This window comes from Oncorhynchus mykiss, chromosome 16, assembly GCF_057628025.1.
Source record: "Oncorhynchus mykiss isolate SJ-2025 chromosome 16, ASM5762802v1, whole genome shotgun sequence".
NCBI classification, from domain to species: domain Eukaryota; kingdom Metazoa; phylum Chordata; class Actinopteri; order Salmoniformes; family Salmonidae; genus Oncorhynchus; species Oncorhynchus mykiss.
The window spans coordinates 51,030,545-51,043,190 of NC_143037.1; the positions used below are offsets into that span (position 1 = coordinate 51,030,545).

Here is a 12,646-nt window from a genome sequence, read left to right on the forward strand (position 1 = left end):
ACCAGGTCAAGAAAATACTGAGGGAGATTGGCTTGGAGTATGAATTGGTATTCCCTGGTGGGAACAGATGTAGGACTGCAGTGGGAACGATGTCAGAAAGATTGCCGTATTATGAAGAAACTCTGAAATGTAGAAAATGTATTGTATTCATAGTGTAACTTCATGTCAGATTTGCAATAACATTTGCCTGGTCACTCACTACCTTGTAGAATGATATTACCATGAGATGTAGTAAGTACATGCATGTAGTAGTCATACTAGTACAGTAATAGGAGTGTTGAACCGCATGTGATGAAGTAAAGAGACTCTAAATGACCTTGTTATCAGATTGTTCAGCATGTTGTTATGATCCACGATGATATGTGAGTGGCACTTTCAAAGAGAATCTCAATGCTAGTGAATTGCACAAATTCATTAAAACATTAAAACACACAAGTGCACAAACACATATACATACACACTTGGCATGTAGCCTAGCGGTTTGAGCGTTGGCCCAATAACTGAACAGTCGCTAGTTCGAATCTCCGACAAGTTGAACAATTGGTCGCTGTGCCCTTGAGCAAGGCACTTTACCATAATTGTTCCAGGATCGCCGTTGATATTGTCAGACACTGGCCGTGACCCCAGTCTCCGAGGGTGTCTCAGGGAAAGTTGGGATATGCCAAAAACACATTTCCAATTCTCATGTGTATAATACACACTTGTACATACAGTACCAGTCAAACGTTTGGACACGTCTACGGATTCAAGGGTTTTTCTTTATTTTTACTGTTTTCTAAATTATAGAATAATAGTGATGACATCACAACTATGAAATAACACATGGAATCATGTAGTAACCAAAAAAGTGTTAAACAAATCACCAGTCACATTCTGTTAAAGGTCCCCAAAGCACACACATCCCTGGGTCGCTCCTCTTTTCAGTTCGCTGCAGCTAGCGACTGGAGCTGCAACAGACACTCAAACTGAACAGTTTTATCTTAAAGACTCAATCATGGACACTCTTACTGACAGTTGTGGCTGCTTTGTATGGTGTATTGTTGTCTCTACCTTATTGACCTTTGTGTTGTTGACTTTGCCCAATAATGTTTGTACCATGTTTTTGTGCTGCTACCATGTTGTAACGGCTGTCGTAGGTGGAAGAAGGAGAGGACCAAGGTGCAGCGTGGTATGTGTCCATATTTATTTAATGAACACAGCAATAACAAAGCGAACGACCGAAACAGTTCTGGCTGGTGTAGACACACAACAGAAAACAACTACCCACAAATAATAGTGGGAACACAGGCTACCATAAGTATGGTTCTCAATCAGAGACAACGATTGACAGCTGCCTCTGATTGGGAACCATACCAGGCCAAAAGCAGAAATACAAAACAGAACAAAAACATAGAATGCCCACCCCAACTCACGCCCTTACCAAATTAAAATAGAGACATAAAAAAGGAACTAAGGTCAGGACGTGACACGTTGTGTTGCTACCATGCTGTGTTGTCATGTTTTGCTGTTATGTTGTTGTATTATGTCTCTCTTTATGTTGTGTTGTGTCTCTCTTGTTGTGATATGTGTTTTGTCCTATATTTATATTGTATTTATTTTTATATTTCTTTAATCCCAGGCCCCCATCCCTGCAGGAGGCCTTTTGGTAGGCCGTCATTTTAAATAAGAATTTGTTCTTAACAGACTTGCCTAGTTAAATAAAGGTTAAAGAAAAAACAATTTCAAAAGTTGCTGGATATTGGTGGGAACTGGAACATGCTGTCGTTCACGTCGATCCAGAGCATCCCAAACAGCCTCAACCGGTGACGTCTGTTGAATATGCAGGCCAAGGAAGAACTGGGACATTTTCAGCTTCTAGGAATTGTGTACAGATCCTTGCGACATGGGGCAGAGCATTATCATGTTGAAACATTAGGTGATGGAAGTGGATGAATGGCGTGACAATGGGCCTCTAGGCTCTGATTCTCTGTGCATTCAAATTTCCATGATAAAAAGCTGTTGTGTTCGTTGTCGGTAGCTTATGCCTGCCCATACCATAACCCCACTGCCACCATGGGGCACTCTGTTCACAACGTTGAAATCCGTAAACCACTCGCCCACACGACACCATACATGCTGTCTGCCTTCTGCGCGGTATAGTTTAAACCAGAATTCATCCATGAAGAGCACAGTTCTCCAGCGTGCCAGTAGCCATTGAAGGTGAGCATTTGCCCACTGAAGTCGGTTACAACGCTGACCTGTAGTCAGGTCAAGACCCTGGTGAGGACGACAAGCGTGTAGATGAGCTTCCCTGAGACAGTTTCTGACAATTTGTGCAAAAATTCTTCAGTTGTACAAACCCACAGTTTCATCAGCTGTCCAGATGGCTGGTCTCAGACGATCCCGCAGGTGACGATCCCTTGAATGTATTGAGTGAACTGTCGAAGGATATCCTTTGGTAGCAACTTGATGTTAGAAAGTTTGTTACAGATCGCTGTAGGCTCATGTTAAGAAACTGTGACATCTTATCATGTTAGTACAGTTAGTAGCACGTCAGGCTCCTGTGCGTAACGGATGAATGAAGTAGACCTTCCTTTTAGTTTTATTTTCTTACAAATATTTGTATTTGTTTTTCATTCTGTTTGAATTAATTTTGACAAAAAATGAATATACTATGTAGCCTGTAGTTTCCATGAAACATTTTAGCTTCGTGAACGATTATTTGACCATCCAAAGAGATGACAGAAGAACCGACCAGTAGCCATGCATGGTGTTTAAAAAAGAGATTAGTTATCTGGCCCAGGGCAAGTGTCAGTAGACAGGGTGGCCTGGCTGTAGAAAGATCCTCTTTGTAACGCTCCCATTCTGACGTCAAACAAGCAACATAAAGGCATGCATTAATAATTTACATAAAACAACACAAACTTAAAAAGGTTCATTGTATCTTACTCAGATGTGTTAACATGTGTAGCTAATGACTTTTTCTCCACCTTTTATAAGCTGAGCTGAACGTGTTCCTCCCCATACTATCAGTATCGAAGGTGGAGCATCACAGGCACAGTCTCTGGTCCTGCTGCATAGTCAAAGGGAATATAAATATAGAGGGTTTTAAGCATCTAATTTGGAGTTGGAATATCAGTTGTGCAATATGTTGGAGATGCTTGAATACCATAATTATCAGGTAGGTGCAATAATATCCTTATTGTAATCTGTCTTTTGGGACAGGTTGTATTATAAGCACTTGAGAAGTCCCTTCTGTCCATTTGTGTGGCTTTTAAGTTCTAGGGTTTAAAAGGAACGAGTAGTGTGAAATGTTATTCATGTATTTATAACAAGGGATCTTTTATTAAGCAATAGAGAGGATGCAATGACGCAGATCCAAATTGTACAGCAAAAATATGAATAAAAGTACAAATCTGATCACTATTTTGTTGATCAATAAAGGGATCTTCATACTTTATAACATTTCAACCCATAGTTGACTTCCCCTGGTCAAGTCAACTACAGTATCACTAGTTGAGCTGACATTTTATTTTGTTTTCATATTTTATTCAGTAACCCAGGTCCACTGCCTTTGTCAAAGGAGAAGATACTGTCACTCGACTCCTTTTATTTGAACTGATTGCTCTGCTTCTTTATTCTTTTACTATGCAATGTCTTTATGATCGTTATTATCTCTGTATGGGAAAATGTGTTCAAGACTGTTTATTATTCATCAGTGAGATATAACGCTTGAAGGCTCCTTTATTGACTACACAGCACAACTGAAACATAACCCACGATCATCAACCCACGATCATCAACCCACGATCATCAACCCATCCTATCAGAGTTTAAGGATTCTGACTCTCACACTTACATCTTTTCCTCTCCTCTCTTCACTCTCTCTCCCTCTTCCAGGTGCAAACTCACCTGGAGAACCCCACCAAGTACCACATCCAGCAGGCCCAGCAGCAGCAGGTAAAGCGCTACCTGGGCAAGATTGGCTCCCTGCCCTGCCCTAACCAGCCCGCTGACCACGGGGGCATGCCTCCGGGGCTGGGCAACAGTGCCCCCAACAGCCCCATGGCCTTACTCACCCTCAACATCAACTGCGAGAAAGAGGTAAAGCTTCTTTCTCTCACAGACCTGGCTGCAACATGGCCATAGACACCAAGCTACAATGCATTGTGTGTAAATTCTGTGAGCTTTTCACTCCATGATCTCTGCCAATTTTCCATGAATTCTGCTTCATAGCAATGTGTATTCAACTAATGAATGGTTGTAACACCATAAATGTAGTAACACCATGAATATTAATTGAGAAGTAAATGTGATTGTCTGTTGAGTAGCCCTTTACACTCGTACCTATATATATTTGGACACTGATAAGCACCTAAATTGGAATGGTGTGGCTGTACAGTAACATGCTATAAATGGTTTCAGAGCTCAGGCTCTGCGCTTCACAGGGTTTTGACTGACAGCCGTTCTGAACTTGAGCACAGCACATGACAATAAGTTGCCACCATCCCTCCCGCTAATTTAAAATGATTTTGTTGTCTGAGTGAGGGAAATGCTGTAAATTACGAGGCGCATGAAAATAAAATAAAATGTCAGCTCAACTAGTGATACTGTAGTTGACTTGACCAGGGGAAGTCAACTATGGGTTGAAATGTTATAAAGTATGAAGATCCCTTTATTGATCAACAAAATAGTGATCAGATTTGTACTTTTATTCATATTTTTGCTGTACAATTTGGATCTGCGTCATTGCATATTATGAAAGATGAGACGGAGGAGTGTCAAAGTTTATGATCACTATGGTTTTTATTTATTTACTATCTTGTCTCATCGCTACAACTCCCGTACAGGCTCAGGAGAGACGAAAGTTGAAAGCCATGCGTCCCCGAAACACAACCCAACCAAGCCGCACTGCTTCTTAACACAGCGCGCATCCAACCCAGTTGCACCAATGTGTCGGAGGAAACACCGTGCACCTGGCGACCTGGTTAGCGCGCACTGCGCCCGGCCCGCCACAGGAGTCGCTGGTGCGCGATGAGACAGGGATATCCCTACCGGCCAGACCCTCCCTAACCCGGACGACGCTAGGCCATATGTGTGTTGCCCCACGGACCTCCCGGACGCGGCCGGCTGCGACAGAGCCTGGGCACGAACCCAGAGTCTCTGGTGGCACAGCTAGCGCCGCGATGCAGTGCACTAGACCACCCAGGAGGCCTCATGATCACTATGTTTGATGTACAATTACAAGATGACAAGGCATGAACAGAATGCGCCTGTTGTATTGTGAAGAAGATTTGCCGTGGACCACTCATCTGAATGCACTCATGACTCCATTCTATTCACACCAAAATTACCATCTGCATCTCTTAATTGCCTTGTTAAAGCCTAACACTGTAAGATCGTATTTGATAATTTAGCTAGTCATGTTGACAATAGAATATGTTTTTAAATTATGCCCACCTGACCCAGATTGCGATTTATAATGGACCGTTTTTGGATCGCGTAAACAACAACAGTAATTGTGTAAAAGTGGGAATGCAGGGCTGTGTTCCAACAAAACAAGTACAAGTGTGCTCACTCTAGTTCCTCAACGGCACAGCTAGGAGAGCTCTAAAAAGCACCTTATAGTTGAAGACTCTTCTTTGAGTCATTGAAATGCATTGAAATTACTTTGAAACAGTGCACACTTTGGAGAGGTGTTTGGCCACTTGGAAACACCAGTTAGACCTCTCACTCAAACGCTTGTATTTTTTTTGTCTTATGTTGCACCTACCCCAAATTGTCCAAGAATATTCATAAAATGTTACTGATTTCATCTAGAGAATTTTCAGATTTTGTATTCAACAAATGCTGCGAAAAGTACAGTAAATGTAAAATGCACATTAAACCAACAGTGTAATGTTTGGATTCAGTCTTGTGGTGAACTGTTGTGTCCACACCTTTAGTTTCCTATAACCTCCAAACTGTACCCTTTTAATTGATATCATGTTTATGCATATGCTTTCCATATTTCTTATGTAAGAAACATTTCAATTTAACCCTATCCATACAGGCCAATTCCTACAAGTGTAAAGTGTTAACCGCTAATTAAATGACTGTCTCTGTTAGAAAATGTTTCATCTTGAATTTAACTTAGTTTTTTATTCTAGATGGATGATGTCATTGATGACATAATTAGTCTGGAATCTAGTTATAACGATGATATCCTTGGATTAATGGACCCGCGGCTTCAGATGGCCAATACGGTATGATTGTCTTAATTTACTGTCTGCGTACCTGCTCATAGAAAACCCAGATAGCCTTTTCACAGTAGATGGGTCCACAAAGACAGCAGTGTTTGCTTACAGATCATGGTGTAAAAACGTTTTTTTTAAGGGTTACCTACTCATGTTTAAGCACCACCTGTGCCTGGTTTATTTGACATGCTAATGTTAATCATTTCTATGGTTATCTTGTCTAATCAGATCACTGTCAACACTAACCTCTTGGATCTGTATGGTAACCAGGGCATGCCCCCTCCAGGACTGGCCATCAACTCCTGCCCCGCCATCTTGCCCAACATCAAAAGGGAATACTCAGGTGAGCAAAACCCCATGGCATGAAAAACATTCAGATTCATACATGATGTTACAAATGATTCTACAGGCTCGTTGTGATTGAGAAATATGCTAAAAGGGTCCGAAACTTTTCCGTGCATGTGCTTTGCATTACTATTGTTTTTGATTATTATAAACTTGGGTATATTGTCATTCAAAACAAGGAGAAATGCATTGAACATTTTATGTGCCAAATAGTTTCCCAATCTCCGGCCATTATGCACATGGACAAGTCAGAATCATTTGGCAAGTTTGACAACTATCAGAGGCCTGAAGGGTATCCCGTAGGTACGTATGCGTATTCATATTTATCTTAGCTAACTCATTTGAGTTAGGTTACACTGGTGCACTTTGCTAAGCCTGTAGTGTGCTCAGCACAGTTTAATTTATTTTCTTCCCGACTAACTAAAATATTTCTGGCATAACTGTTTTGTTGTGTGTCAACATCAATGTTTTGCCATTTGTTTTGATGAATTATTAACGCTAACTGCTCTGTTTCAGAAGCAGAGGTCAGGGCAATGGCAAAGGAAAGACAGAAGAAGGATAACCATAATTTGAGTGAGTTTTGCTAAACTATAATTCTCAGCTATCTAGTAATATGACTTGCCTAGTTAAATAAATAAATACAAATGGAATGTTTAAATGCAATGTGGGTTATATAGATATAATCTGTAATATCACATTCCATAACATTTAATGCTGTGACATTAGCTGTTCATTATAAAATGTATCATGATTCATTGTTTCTAATTTGTTCTCTTCTTGCCCCTATGTCCTGTAGTTGAGAGAAGACGGAGGTTTAACATCAATGACCGGATCAAAGAATTGGGAACCATGATTCCAAAATCAAGTGATCCGTAAGTTGCCTAAATGTTGACGTCGATTTGAAGTCTTTCTGTCAGATATATATCATGGCTCAGACAGTTCATTGACCCTAGGCTAGACCGGATGATAATCATAGATCAGTGCCTCAGTCTATTCCCAGTACATCCATACCCTTGAGAATTGTGTGAGTGAGAACGTTGTCAGTTGACTCCAGAATGCTACCAGTTCAGTCTGATAGAATCTTGCTGGCCTGCCACGCCCCTCTCTGGTCCTCAGGGATATGCGTTGGAACAAAGGCACCATTCTCAAGGCGTCGGTGGATTACATCAGGAAGCTACAGCGGGAGCAACAAGGGGCCAAAGAGCTGGAGAACAGGCAGAAGAAGCTGGAGCACATCAATAGACACCTGATGATGCGGATACAGGTACAGCACTGTAGGCCGTGGCGCACTGGGAGAGATGGAAAACTACTAGCTATGCCTTCAAAAGGTCACATATTGTGTTAGCCAATCAAAGCAGGATAGCAAGATTTGTGACCTGTTGCCACAAGAAAAGGTCAACGAGTGAAGAACAAACACCATTGTAAATACAACCCATATTTATGCTTATTTATTTTCCCTATTGTACTTTAACCATTTGCACATCGTTACAACACTGTATATATACATAATATGACATTTGTAATGTCTTTATTCTTTTGGAACTTCTGTGAGTGTAATGTTTACTCTTCATTTTTATTGTTTATTTTACTTTTGTACATCATCTACTTCACTTGCTTTGGCAATGTTAACATATGTGTCCCATGCCAATAAAGCCCCTTGAATTGAATTGTATTGAATTGAATCGAGATGGGCTCTTCTATCCTCTGGATGGTTTTAGTTATGCAGCTGACAGACAGTCCATGTTGATAACACTCTCGCTTTCCTTTTGTTTCTATCTTTCTTTCTTTCTTGATGGGGTTCAGGAGTTGGAGATGCAGGCTCGTGCCCATGGTCTGACCACAGACTCGTCTGCCCTCTGCTCAGCGGAGCTCTCAGCCCGAGGCATCAAGCAGGAGCCAGCCCTGGGAGATTTCCACCAGGATCTGTACCCTGTCGACCCCCAGCACCAACACCACCCAGCCTGCACTCCAGACCAGGTTCAGTCCACCACCTTGGAGCTCAATGATGAAGCCTCTCCCTACACCGAGGGCCACGGGGGAATCTCAGGCGAGCTCCGGATGGAGGACACCTTGTCCCCGGTGGGAGGGGGAGACCCCCTGCTCTCCTCTGTCTCGCCCGGAGCCTCTAAGGACAGCAGCTGCTCAGGCAGCATAAGCATGGAAGAGAACGACCATGGCTGTTAGCACTCACTGCTGCCCACCCACCTGCATCTTTATCTCCATCCCTCCACCGTGTCCTACTTCAGCCAGCTGCTGGTTGGTTTGTTTGTTGGTTGGTTGATGGTTTTCAGGTGTTGACACATATATTTAATTTTTCAGCCCAATATTTATTTTATTTTATGGTATCATTGGGTTCTGAAAGCGTTCAAACTGAATTTAGTTCAGCTTCTCTTATGTATTGATTTTAAATACATTTTTTATTGTTTATTTTAATCGATCATGGTCTGATTTTTATATTACTTTGATGACAATGAGTCAGGGAGCAATATCTGACACGTACCTGTGTATAGTTATCATGGTACTGTATATGACAGGCTTATAAGCAGTTATAAAACCCTGATTGATGAGCTTGTTGCTTTTAAATCTTAAACAATGTAATTCCCTCGGAATGAAAGCTAAAAATTGCGGTTAAATATATTTTTGGTGTGATACACACTACTTGCTTTTTAGCAAGTCTGTTCAGAGCAATTTGACAGAAGCGATAATACATTATTTGAATGACTTTTGTGCTTTACCGTCATCTTAGATTGAACTTGAATGTGACAATGCCTTAGTCAGAGGATTTGTAAACATTTCACATATAGTACAGAATGTGGTCAGTCTACCAATGTTGTCAGAAATGCAACAGTGATTTCAATACGAGCAGATTTTGCTTTATGAAGATATTTCTGATAATATGATGGAAATGTATTGCAAGAAATACTCACTAAGGGCTGGATTCAATACGTATCGTGGACGTATCAGGGATGTTAAAATGTAAAGGTAATTTCCAATTGAGCAGACATATGCAGCGTTTAACATGAATATAGTCTCTGAGAACGCGGGAACATTGCTTTTAAATTTCAATCAAGCTATAACACGGATTTTCCGCGATACGGATTGACTTGCTATAACAATCAAGCAGTAACACCACAGACCTTCCACGATACGGATTGACTTGCTATAACAATCAAGCAGTAACACCACAGACCTTCCGCGATACGGATTGACTTGCTATAACAATCAAGCAGTAACACCACAGACCTTCCACGATACGGATTGACTTGCTATAACAATCAAGCAGTAACACCACAGACCTTCCACGATACGGATTGACTTGCTATAACAATCAAGCAGTAACACCACAGACCTTCCGCGATACGGATTGACTTGCTATAACAATCAAGCAGTAACACCACAGACCTTCCGCGATACGGATTGACTTGTGATAACAATCAAGCAGTAACACCACAGACCTTCCGCGATACGGATTGACTTGTGATAACAATCAAGCAGTAACACCACAGACCTTCCGCGATACGGATTGACTTGTGATAACAATCAAGCAGTAACACCACAGACCTTCCGCGATACGGATTGACTTGTGATAACAATCAAGCAGTAACACCACAGACCTTCCGCGATACGGATTGACTTGCTATAACAATCAAGCAGTAACACCACAGACCTTCCGCGATACGGATTGACTTGCTATAACAATCAAGCAGTAACACCACAGACCTTCCGCGATACGGATTGACTTGCTATAACAATCAAGCAGTAACACCACAGACCTTCCGCGATACGGATTGACTTGCTATAACAATCAAGCAGTAACACCACAGACCTTCCGCGATACAGATTTACTTGCTATAACAATCAAGCAGTAACACCACAGACCTTCCGCGATACGGATTGACTTGCTATAACAATCAAGCAGTAACACCACAGACCTTCCGCGATACGGATTGACTTGCTATAACAATCAAGCAGTAACACCACAGACCTTCCGCGATACGGATTGACTTGCTATAACAATCAAGCAGTAACACCACAGACCTTCCGCGATACGGATTGAATTGCTATAACAATCAAGCAGTAACACCACAGACCTTTCGCGATACGGATTGACTTGAGCCCTAAGAAGTGTATCTCCTAGGAAGAAAAATACATTTTGTTTTTAAATGGTCCATTTCCTAAATCATTTTTGTTTTGTTGTACCCTTGTTAGGATTTGCCTGTCCAATATCCATTTTGAGATATTCCAGATCTTTTTTTAAGTAATGTGAATGTTTATATTGCCAAGGAATATAAGGACACTGCTGTGGGATAAAAAAAACGTATTACACACTCAAAACACTGGAATGACATCCATAAATTGAAAAATGGTTTGGTTGGTAACCATTTATTTTTATATGTACTAACAATATTATATTTAGGGTTTTTAAATGCATACAATGTATTGTATGATTGATTGTAGTTAAAACTATAAACTGTACTGTTAATGTATATTTCTACTATTTAACAACTTAGCAAAATACTCAAATATGCCTTTGATAATAACTATCTACTGTACATTACACCGCTGTATAGAGAGCATGGTTACAGTGCATCCTCAAGTCTGTGGAACTATGCAATGATCACAGTTGTAGCTCAGTATTGTGCCTGTTTTGCCCAGAAGACATTAGACACATTAGGCTGGTCATCTATTATGTTGTAATGATTAATAACAAGCGACCAGCAGAATGATTTACATTGAAGTGAAGTGCCTTACAGTTGTTTTTTGAATTTCCCACAGACCTATGAGGACTACTATACACTGGGATGTTGTTGTTGTTTCTGGTGTTTGGTGCTTCATGTATGAAGTGTTGAACTGCAAGGTCCCTAAGGGAAGCAGTAGGAAAGGGCATTTTGTCAGACAGTAGAAGACCATGCTATGGGCCCCCCGTGACCACATGGCCTCTAACACTGGACTGTAAGAATGTCTCTCCAGGCCATCCGTTTTGTTTGGGATGTTTTTGATGCTAGATTTATTTATATATTTTTTATGTCAGAATTCCACTCAGAGGGCAATAATCAAAATGTAGTTTTACTGAATTATCAGCTTCTTTTTTACGACCTATAATTTTTCTGAATGTAATGTACCTCAGTGTTGACTGCCAAAATGTGTTTCCAAATTCAAAGTCTAAAATATGTAAAGAAAGAATTAACATTTGTTTTTTGACAGGTTAGCTGATGTAGCTTTATGTATGGATGTTTCTTCCTTATTTATAGAACGATAACTTAAGAAGAATGGCAATCAGGCAGAAGGTTAAGCAAAGCACAAAGTAGCCCATGCACTTAAAGGGGCATTCTCTGCAGTAACAATCCACTGCAGAATAGCCCTCATGGTCAAACTGACCCCAGGTCTGTCTGCTGATATCTAGACACAGGCCTGTCATTCACTCACTGCCCTTTGACTGAACCCATGTCAGCATGTCACTGAATGCATAGAACTACCATGTCCGATTAAAAGCAATGGTGACAGTTGATTTGAAGCTTATTATTTGTAAATACACATTTTCATTTTGATCGGGCCCACTACCATGGCAGTTTGGGTATGCCACTAACATTTCAAAGAGCCATGTTTGTTCACACATTGAGCAAACTGTCAGCTCTACTCATTCTATTTATATAGTTCAGATAGACGCCTCTGCTGAGATTGCCACTGTAATCTGATGACGGCTCTGTTGCCAGGAGAGATGGAGGTAATGATGGTCATGAACTGGTTAGGGATGGATCAGTGATGTCACGATCAAGCTCATTCATTGGAACTGAGTGTGAAAACTAGAGACGAATATGAAAGTCAATAAAAATATTGTTACCGGTCTTTCTATGTTTTCTTTCTATTTAAGTATTTCCCTAATTGTCTCTAAACACAAATGATGGGGAAATTACACTGTATACAATGAGGTTAATGAGAATACAGTATATAATGTTCAAAGACACACCAATATAATTCATATATACAGTGCTTTCAGAAAATATTCACACCCCTTGACTTTTTCCACATTTTATTGTGTTACAAAGTGGGATTAAAATTGATCGAATTGTAATTTTTGGTCAACG

At 40.7% G+C, this 12,646-nt stretch overlaps 1 protein-coding gene across 6 annotated transcripts in view; it reads left to right on the plus strand.

Annotated features, from left to right (window-relative positions):
* The window catches only part of LOC110492164 (microphthalmia-associated transcription factor), a 49,445-nt gene extending 37,038 nt beyond the window's left edge, over positions 1 to 12,407 (plus strand). Inside the window, exons 1-9 of one of the 6 annotated variants that reach the window (XM_090203148.1) lie at positions 3,023 to 3,160; positions 3,880 to 4,083; positions 6,129 to 6,224; positions 6,444 to 6,558; positions 6,774 to 6,863; positions 7,077 to 7,133; positions 7,357 to 7,432; positions 7,677 to 7,824; positions 8,364 to 12,407. In XM_090203148.1, the coding sequence (XP_090059274.1) occupies positions 3,128 to 3,160; positions 3,880 to 4,083; positions 6,129 to 6,224; positions 6,444 to 6,558; positions 6,774 to 6,863; positions 7,077 to 7,133; positions 7,357 to 7,432; positions 7,677 to 7,824; positions 8,364 to 8,744 (1,200 nt within the window). In that variant the 5' untranslated portion in view covers positions 3,023 to 3,127 and the 3' untranslated portion in view covers positions 8,745 to 12,407. Of the gene's footprint in view, positions 1 to 3,022; positions 3,161 to 3,879; positions 4,084 to 6,128; positions 6,225 to 6,443; positions 6,559 to 6,773; positions 6,864 to 7,076; positions 7,134 to 7,356; positions 7,433 to 7,676; positions 7,825 to 8,363 lie in introns of those variants that run through there. The other 5 variants (XM_090203150.1, XM_021566224.3, XM_021566221.3 and 2 more) reach the window with 5 other exon arrangements.
* Positions 12,408 to 12,646: the final 239 nt, after the last annotated feature.